This window comes from Coffea eugenioides, chromosome 7 (assembly GCF_003713205.1).
Source record: "Coffea eugenioides isolate CCC68of chromosome 7, Ceug_1.0, whole genome shotgun sequence".
NCBI lineage: Eukaryota > Viridiplantae > Streptophyta > Magnoliopsida > Gentianales > Rubiaceae > Coffea > Coffea eugenioides.
Genome location: NC_040041.1, coordinates 3,193,040 through 3,203,020, shown reverse-complemented (window position 1 = coordinate 3,203,020; position 9,981 = coordinate 3,193,040). Strand labels below are relative to the sequence as shown.

Here is a 9,981-nt window from a genome sequence, read left to right as displayed (position 1 = left end):
ACGACCAGCAGCCTGAGCCTACATACACGGATGGCACAGTCAGGCAAACTTCACCCCACAAAACTTAATTTGTAACCCCATATATTTCTCCAAGCTAATCATTTTACATACTCCGTACAACTAAATTTTCTTTGTTTTACAGTATTTATTAAATCCCAGTTCTAGAGAGGCCATCCAGCATTGCCTTTTCTTGACAATAGATCATAATGCATTTCAGAACTTACAATAAAGATATGGAGTGTCATTCCTAACTTTTGGATTTAAATAAATGATCTTGGAGTATAAGATGCAAAAGTCACGAAATAGATCTTACCCTGGCTCTCATGGCAACAGCACGTCCCCATCCAACGCCAAGTGCTGAACCCTTGTCCTTCAAAAGATAATATAAAAAGTGTAAGCAGAGCTGTGATGGTCACAAATACACTCTAATACACATGGGCAAACTGGGAAAGCACCTTGATTCTAGCTTCTAAACGTTTGAACATTAAAGCATTCTTAAGCATATCTGGAATCACCATAAACCTGATAAAAATTTGTTTTACCCGCAATCAGAACTCAGAAAGCAGTTGAGAGAATCAGAAAACATTTTATCAAAAAATCCCACTATTAGTTCATTCTTCGCCGAATTATATAGATGATCTAGCAACGATGGAATTTATATTCTGTTTACTGAATCGCATGAAATTTTACCCAACTCCATATCTGGAATAGGTAATCAAAAACAACTGAAGTCTTGAAGCTAATTTGCTTCAGTTCAGAGGTTCAAAAAAGAAGATATCAGGATTGAGGCGGCTGAAGATGTAAATTATATCAGTGCTTCAAAGATCCATGAAAGGATAAGAGACTGTTCAGAAGCTATCAACAATTCAAAAAGAGATCTTACATTCTGTAGCCATTGATGTAGAAGAAATTATATGGCACTGGAAATAATTGCTTATGAATGTCAAAAATGACAGGTCCAATTTCAATGAAATTATCAAGGGAGGAATACTCTTAAAACCAGCTGTCAGTTAAAATAAGTATGATAAATGAGCATCCACAGGTCAAAAAGTTCCTTACAACCCCAACCCCAAGTAGTCCGACACTCTGTGAACTCTAAAGCATGTGTGCAGAAGACACTTAATTTGTTGTAAAATCTGAGACGTGCATCTGACACCTAAAGGACACATCATAAAATAAGATGCTTAAATCTACAATAAAAACACATATTAAAGACCTAACCCACAACAAAAAAAAACACATATTAAAGAACGGTTTTGCATGTAAGATCAAAGAATTTAAAAAAAGAAAATACACGACCTGGAATTTAGTTGGATAGAATTCTGTTATATGAGAACATATTGCCAATAATAGTTTTAAAATACTTTTGCCACAAACATGAAATTCTTACTACGAAAACCTGTATAAATCATTTATGAGCACAAATACAACTGATTGTCCTCGTGTTCTGAATAGCATTCACCACCCAACCCATGTTACCTCCTTAAAGAATGAATAGATTTCAATTCCAATTTACTAACATCCCATAGTTTCAATTTTCCTGCCACAGAAAATCATCGTAGGCTTCCGCCCATCATGCATTGGAATCAAAGTGAAAGAAAAAGGCATTACGAAGCTCAAAAGCAGCATAAAGACACCGGAAACAGAAAAGCACTTTCACAATTCTTAATGAAGGGCAGAATAACATTGGAACGAGAGTACCTTAGCCGTGAAAGTGATGTTCTTGAGCTGGCAATTCCAATTGTCTTCGCATTCAACCATGCTGCCTCTATAGAGCTCTCCGCTCTTCAGCTCTACGGTCACGATGTGTCCTGTGGCTTCGTGTAGAAGCTTCACCGGTATACCTAAGCTACGACTCATTGCTATTGCTATTTCCTGCTATGCTCCCTACGCAAAACCCTAAACCCAAAGTCCAGCAAGAAAACTACCAAAAATTAATTAGCAGAAACTATATACCAATAAATCCAGCACAAAGCTTCGAAAAAAAAAGTTTAAAAAATCGTAGACAAACGTAAAAATAGAAGTGTACAATCAATTCTAAGAATTATAGCAAAAAAAAAAAAAACAAAGATGCATACAAGAGATTGAAATTTGTGAGATTAAAAGTAAGTAAATAAATAAAAGGCGAGAAGAGAGAGATAAAATAAAGTAACGTTACCGAATAAAGAGGTAGAGAAGTATATCCTCGCCGTTGGCTGCCGCCGGAAGATGCTGCGTTGTGGTTCAGCTAGGAGAACTGTGTCTTCACCTAGCGGCGAGGATAGGGAAAGTTAATACTGTGGCCGCGTACAAGTGAGATCTGCTATTTGACCCGCCCATGCTTCCTAATCTTTTCCTAACTTTTTATTGCCTGGGGCCTTGGGCCTTGGACTTTTACTTGGTTAGAGACCATTACTAGTTACTAGTTAGTAGTTACTACTAACTAGGTATTAGCTTCTCTATATTTTTACTTTAGTAGGAATAACACAAAAAGGAAAAGGCTTTTCGAGTTGGAGAAAAAAAAACTAAAGGGTAATGGCAATGGTTTTGGCTTGAAAATAAGAGGTTATGCAAAATTTAACAAGGGTTTTAAAAAAATAAAAAGCAGGACAAAGTAAATTTTGCAAGTCCACGTGTTATGGCAAATAGGCCCGCATGAAGAAAAGATAACAAGATATTAAAACTACTTTTAGTTTATGAGAATTTGTGAAAGTAAATAGTTTTCTTTTTTTTAATAAAAAATTACCTAGAAACGGTGTAAGGTTGGACATAAACTCTGACCTATTTATTAAAAAATTCCAAAGAGTACATGATAAAGAGGATATACACTTCTCAAATTTAACTGATTGAAAATTTTACAAACTTTTAAATGGTTTCGACATACTCCACATTCATAGTATTCTGAAGGTGTTAGAGTTTTTTACTTTAAATTTTGTTGCATTTGTATTGTTTTACTGCTAGTTTTGAACTTCTTTGAAATTATTTGGATGAATTGATCATCATCGATGTATTGATCTCTATCACTCTTTGTGAGTAGTCTGCTTCTTTATTGTTGTCATCGTTGATTATTCGAAAAACACTTGAGCAATTACCTTCAAGAAATGAATATGTTATGTAATACTAGCACATAAATGAAGTAAACAAATTTTGGATTACCGTTTCATATACAAGGAGGTCTACATTTATGATACATATAAAAGATTTCAAATGTGAATACAGATAATGTGGTGTAAATTTAAGTTAGATCATATAAAAATATATGTACATTAAACGTTAATCTAAAACTTTACAAGGGATGATGGGAGGAGATGAAGAATCCGCATTGGACTATACTACTTACATACAAGCATAGCAAGCTTCTAACGCAGATTGTCAATGACCACTAGGTTAGCCTCAAGGGTCAAACTCATATCCAAATGGATAAAAACCAGGCCCAAATAACCCGCCCAGTTCATTAATTAACACGGGTAACAAAGGATTGACTTTTATATTCCCACGAGGCTATTACAATTTTAATTAGCCCATCGTCATGGATGAAAAACCAAAAATTTCTCCAATATCAAGTTCATTTGACCCATTTTGTATCACTCAAATGTTGTACAGGAATGCTACAACCTACACTTGATTAATAGAAATAAGATGCTAGATTCAGTAGTATTAGTTGATGTAATCACTCGATCATGCAAAATTTCACCAAAATCAAGAGAGTTAGTTTACAATACGGTCTATCAATTAGATGTGGAGAGAGGAAAACTTATGAATTGGAGTTCAACGTGTTAAGTATCACAAGCACAATAATTTGTACGTGCTTAATAAATTATTACAGTGAAATAGTATACTGTTTTTAGAAATTAGCAAACTTCTAGGGGTCAAAAAGAAATAGCCTTGTACCATTATTTTAATCAAAGCAATTATAGTAGCGTAAAAATTTTCCGAAACACAGAAAAGACTAAAGAGTAAAGTGGAGAAGTAATACCGCCAACAAACCCTGCGTTCGTTGGGCCTCTCCCTTAATTCCTTGTCACCTTAAAACCTTTCTTCAGACAACGCGTGTTGGACCAACGTCATCATCGTCCACCACCACCCTCCTCATCTCTCCTCTCTCTAAACATTTTCCGACCTCTCCCATTTCCCTCTAAATCGAAGGTGCTATACTCCTCTGGCTTTTTATTTGATCTCTCTCTGAGTTTTTTTTAATTAATTTATAATTGTCGTATGCCAGTGATACTGGCCCTTTTAATCTTTTGGTAAATTGGGTTTTATTTTTTTAATTTCCTTTTCTTGTTTCCTGTAATAGTTGTGATTCGCGTAATGCCACAAAAGATTTGGGCCACCTGAGGCATTAGGGGTTAATTAAGAGAGGATTGACCATTTTGTAAGTCTTAGATTATTGAGGATTCATTTCTTGTAATGCCGTTGTATTTCTCTGCTAAAGTTGGGATTTTTCTGTCAGGGTTGTGTTAATTTAACCATTGAGCTATAGAAATTGATTAGCTTTTTATGTTCTAAGAAGATTTGGTGAAGATTGATCTGTGGACCATATTTCAGTAACTGGGGTTCAAATTTTTCTCACTTTAGTGCTGTGGCGATCCTGGTGTTGCCAGTGTAGCTAAAGCTTAACAGCATAGTGTAATTTTAGTTTTGAACTTCTTTGAAATTATTTGGATGAATTGATCATCATCGATGTTTTGATCTCTGTCACTCTTTGTGAGTAGTCTGCTTCTTTATTGTTGTCATTGTTGATTATTCGAAAAACACTAGAGCAATTACCTTCAAGAAATGAATATGTTATGAAATACTAGCACATAAATGAAGTAAACAGTTTTTGGATTACCGTTTCATATACAAGGAGGTCTACATCTATGATACATATAAAAGATTTCAAATGTGAATACAGATAATGTGGTGTAAATTTAAGTTAGATCATATAAAAATATATGTACATTAAACGTTAATCTAAAACTTTACAAGGGATGATGGGAGGAGATGGAGAATCCGCATTGGACTATACTACTTACATACAAGCATAGCAAGCTTCTAACGCAGATTGTCAATGACCACTAGGTTAGCCTCAAGGGTCAAACTCATATCCAAATGGATAAAAACCAGGCCCAAATAACCCGCCCAGTTCATTAATTAACACGGGTAACAAAGGATTGACTTTTATATTCCCACGAGGCTATCACTCGTTCATCAATAGTTGCTTTCTCGGTTTTTTGAAAGAGACGAAAGAAGAGAGAACTTCTCTCGTTAATATTATCAAACTCCCAATTCGAAGCCCTAAACCCAATAATTGTCTTCTCAAAGTCTCGGCCATTTGCGCATAATTCAAGCTTCCAAACCATATAAAGTTGCCGTCTTTAAGATTAGATCGTTTCTGATTTTCAGTTCAAGTTGTTAAACTGATTGAATTTCCTAGCTTTTCATTACGCTTCTTCAGTTAGTTTAGATGGAGAGCTGAATTTGTATGGGAATCTTTGTGTAATCGTTATTGACTGTTTTATACATTTTGGGTACCTTATGTTAGAGCTATTCCTTCGAACAGTCTCACGTAGTTACAGCAGCTACCAACCCGTATCGAAAAGTTTTGGATATATTCTTGGACATCAGTGATATTTTACTGCTCTTACTCAGCATGAAATATGTAATTTACTTGAACTAATTGAAATTGAACTTGAAAAGATGGGCTTCCTTCATATTGTACTAAAAGAAGATTTTTTTTAATCAGATCGGTCGTGTTATTCCGTCAAATTTTAAGAATTTGTTAGAGCTATTGCTCACTGATAAGGAATTAGGATAGTTATACTGCTTTTGGAAATTCGGCTGACACAAAAGGGAATTGAAGAGGCATAATTTGACAAGTAGAAGAATGAGCTAAATGAAAATCTTATGCGGTAGAAAAATATGCATTTTAAAGCTGTACCAAAATTGTTTTGCTATCCAATTTGGTTGATGGGATCAAGTACCTAAGCGGAGTAAGCTGCTGAGAAGAACACATGAGCTCCATCTTTTCCAGCTCAGTCTGAGACAAGTGGATTGTTGGGTATAGCTCTTTAACGTATTAGAGGGTTGAATTATCACAAACAACCAAAACTAATAGGATGGAACTTTAGTTTGAATTGAAATACTAACAGTTGTTACCTACAACTTGCATTAGCTGTAAGTGTTTTTGTTTTTGCCTTCCGTCTCTCTCTCTAACCCAGTTCAATAAAAATTTGCGCTTTCTAGGGGTTGGAGGGATTTTGATGCAGAAAGAATATGGGCAATGAGCAAAAGGAGAATAGCAATAAGTATAGTATAATCATCCCCACCTACAATGAGCGCCTCAACATTGCTCTCCTTGTTTATCTCATCTTCAAGCATCTCCCGTACCCTCTCTCTCTCTGTCTCTCTCTCTCTCTCTTGTTACCAAGTTATCCATGATGATGCATGTTCTCCTTTTCCTTTTCTGTGAATATATGTATAAAACAGATGATGCATGTTCCATTGCCTCTGCTTTGTTTGTCTAGTGGCTTCTTTCATTGCACTTTTGGCTTTTACACTTATCTTCTGTGAATTTTTCATTTCACGTTCTAAATCTTTTTGTTGCATGCATCAAAAGGTTTATTTATGTTTATTTGAACGAAGTGTTTTTGTTGATCTTACAGCTTATTACTTGGTCATCAGAATCATCTATGAACTGCTGAAATAATTATCTCCATGTTACACAGGAACACTTCTTCGCTTTTATTATTATTATTAGTCTTTCTATTATTATAGCATTATATTATTATTATTATTCGCGCTTTTGTGTGTGTGATTGACTTACAATTTGGAAAGAAGTGTTTCTGGGTATTTGATTTAGATATCATGCGAAGTATCAAAATCTTAGCTTCAGAATTGTTTGAAAATTGATAAGCAATGCACACAGTAGCACATATTTTGTATGGATACTTTTTTCTCTCAATCATGACTGGTAATTGGTAACAAAGTGTAGTTTTTCTTATACATATGCCCAGGATAAGCTGATTAAAACTGATTTGCTGTGAAAAAGTTTGCTTGTTTGTCCACTCAAACTTCTAGATGATTAGCCGTGAGCATATTCAGCTCTATAGTTATGAGTGGGTGTGGGAACCATTAGGTGTAAGAAGGTGAAGCTTTGGACTTGCAACTGAATATGTGAATAACATGGACCAAATTGTTGTACGAAATTAACTATTTGAGATTGTGCTTCATAGGTTTTGGTTTGACATTAGATGATAGATATTACTTAAAGATGTGAAAAACACTAACACTAAAACAATGACAAACAACATTCTCTTCATGATCTATACTTGTATCTGACAATTGGTCCTTACCTGGCTAGGAATGTCAATTTTGAGATTATTGTTGTGGATGATGGAAGTCCAGATGGGACTCAGGATATTGTTAAACAACTGCAATCTGTCTATGGAGAGGATCGCATTGTAAGTCCTCTTTAGTATTAATTCGCAATGTTGTTGATGCTTTGCCTATGCTTATCTCTTTGAAAGGTCTACTTATGTAAGGCTATCTACTAATCCAGCTGTTGAGGGCTAGACCTAAGAAGCTTGGTTTAGGTATGTCTTTGGCTGGCCTTGGTTTAAGTTTTTGAACTAGCAAAAGGGATCATTAATTTAGTTAAGTTTCAGGTACGGCTTACATCCATGGCCTGAAGCATGCCTCAGGGAATTTTGTGGTCATTATGGATGCTGATTTATCACACCATGTAAGTGCACTCCTACTCACTAGAATGATGAAGAGGACGCTCTATCAAACCCCCCCCCCCCAACACCAACCACAAACCCACAAAAAAAAAAAAAACCAAAAAGGCCGCCACCAAAAAAAAAAAAAAAAAGATAGTCCTCACCCCAATTTTTGTGCCTCCAAAAAGAAAAAGAGGAAGGGAGGGGAAAAAAAAGAAACACATTTTTTCCTCGCTTTCTTAGGATTTGGTGTGAACAAGGGGGGGAAAGCAGCTTATTCTGGGGTTGAGCTTGAGGTTGGTGGAAGATTACGAAATGATTGGGAGATCTGAAGTGTATTTCCATTTCTAATAGACTTTTGGTGAGCTGTCTCTTTTACAGTGCATTTAGTAATCATAATAGTTTTAGCTGCTTTGATACTGGTCTTTTACCTTGGGTGTAAGTTTGGTAAGTTGAGAAGATAATATGCGGCAGTGTTTAACAAACTGGAAAACTGAGTTTTAACAGAAAGTTATTTTGTTGAATTAGGGCCTTTGAGCACAGTGAGACTACATGGGTCAATTTTTAGTTTTTGTATTGCATCGCTTTTGGATTAAATGTGTGAGTGTTTGAGGTTTTCTGCAGGCATGTGTTTTATTTGTTTTTTCGCTTCCGCTCGAACTATTATTGATGTTCATTTAGCCTATATATCAGTGGAACTATTATTGGTGTTCATTTAGCTTATATGTTGCTTCACTTGTTATCTAATGCATCTCTTTTTCTTGCTTTACAGCCAAAATATCTTCCAAACTTCATCAAGTAAGAACCTTTCAACTCAAGTATTAGAATTTTATTTAATTTTACCAAGTTTTAGAAGTATAGTAGCTGAATATGTTTTGATGTTTAGGAAGCAGATGGAGACGGGTGCAGATATAGTTACTGGAACACGATATGTCAAAGGAGGTGGCGTGCATGGTTGGAATCTTATGCGCAAATTGACAAGCAGGGGAGCAAATGTCCTTGCGCAGACACTCCTTTGGCCTGGTGTATCAGACCTAACTGGATCTTTCCGGTAAACCAATATACCAAATGCTGTAGTTGCTTCTGCCTAAGCTTCCACTTCCTTAGCTAACAACTGTTATTTTGCCTAAAGGCTTTATAGGAAATCCGTGCTTGAAGATGTTATAGGCTCATGCGTGAGTAAAGGATATGTTTTTCAGATGGAGATGATTGTTCGTGCTACACGAAAAGGTTACAACATTGCTGAGGTACTTGATCTCTTGTTGCTTATCATTTGGTCTGTTAGTTTTAATGGGTTGATTATCATCTTCTTCTTGGCAAATATCTATAGCTTCTAACTACACATGAGATTTAGTGATTTGGTTTTAAGATCTCTGATGAACTATTTCTTCTTAGTTTTGGCTCTTTCGTTGGTTTGCATCTCCTCCTTGTGTTTTATTGTGTTAATGGAGATATTTGAAATCGATTTTTTGTCTTCACAGGTTCCAATTACTTTTGTCGATAGAGTGTATGGGAGCTCAAAGCTTGGAGGATCTGAAATAGTTGAATATTTGAAAGGTCTTATATACCTTCTCCTCACAACTTAACAAGGACGAGAACAAGTGTGCTTAGTTTAGTAACTTCATGGTTCCTAGAAATCAACCATTTTTGGATAGTTTAAAGCCAATGATGATTCGCATAACCAACTCAAGGAAACTGATGAGGAAGCAACACCAAATTGGTCTTTTCGATTTAGTTCCTGTTTTTTTTTATACCAACAGTTAACATTTACTGTACTTTTTTTTGTAGGCCAAAACTAAATGTGGCTTGATTACTTTGATTGTAGGCATCTAAATTTTCTGGGTTTTGTTTGAATAAGTAAAGTGAGTATCAACATTATTGAGAACAACTGTGATTCCAATATATGTATGTGATCTTTTCTATTTGTTTCTTGTTTGTGATGTGGTTCAGTCTAGGTGCTCTGGAGGGCGCTTAGCAAATTCAAGACAATAATATGTTAACAGTCTAGACGAATTTTTGTTCAAAAACAAAAGCTTATTCAAATGTGTTTGAACAGTGGTTTATTTGTAAAATTTCTTTGATTGCATTATAAACATATTTTTTACATCAAAAAAATATTATAATATTTTTTGAAAAAATATTATTGTTCCCAACAATTCCCAATATTATTCAAAAAATATTTTTTGAAATTTGTGGACAAATGAAATTCAACACAAGGAAGGTTCTACATTTACTTTACATCAATCAAAATTTATATATATAAAAAAAAAAAGCGCCATGGGTGTCTAAACAAGCTTTG

The 9,981-nt window shown here is 35.1% G+C and overlaps 2 protein-coding genes across 5 annotated transcripts; one reads left to right on the top strand and one right to left on the bottom strand.

Annotated features, from left to right (window-relative positions):
* Positions 1-295: 295 nt before the first annotated feature.
* LOC113777973 (small nuclear ribonucleoprotein SmD3b-like) lies at positions 296-1,860 on the bottom strand. Its single transcript, XM_027323208.1, has 4 exons — positions 1,702-1,860; positions 1,041-1,156; positions 456-522; positions 296-370 (listed from the first exon to the last, which is right to left on the bottom strand). The coding sequence occupies exons 1-4, from the start codon at positions 1,858-1,860 to the stop codon at positions 296-298; spliced, it is 417 nt and encodes a 138-aa protein (XP_027179009.1).
* Positions 1,861-3,959: 2,099 nt separating this feature from the next.
* On the top strand, positions 3,960-9,570 carry LOC113778814 (dolichol-phosphate mannosyltransferase subunit 1). Of its 4 annotated transcripts, XM_027324312.1 has the most exons (10): positions 3,960-4,125; positions 4,277-4,354; positions 6,208-6,347; positions 7,325-7,424; positions 7,523-7,556; positions 7,629-7,705; positions 8,455-8,480; positions 8,569-8,733; positions 8,815-8,929; positions 9,164-9,570. In XM_027324312.1, exons 3-10 carry the CDS (start codon positions 6,238-6,240, stop codon positions 9,266-9,268), a joined length of 732 nt encoding a protein of 243 aa, XP_027180113.1. In that variant the 5' UTR covers positions 3,960-4,125; positions 4,277-4,354; positions 6,208-6,237; the 3' UTR covers positions 9,269-9,570. The 4 variants fall into 4 exon arrangements, with proteins under 4 accessions (XP_027180113.1, XP_027180112.1, XP_027180116.1 ...); XM_027324311.1 differs by lacking the exon at positions 4,277-4,354; XM_027324313.1 differs by lacking the exons at positions 3,960-4,125; positions 4,277-4,354 and having other exon boundaries at positions 6,214-6,330.
* Positions 9,571-9,981: the final 411 nt, after the last annotated feature.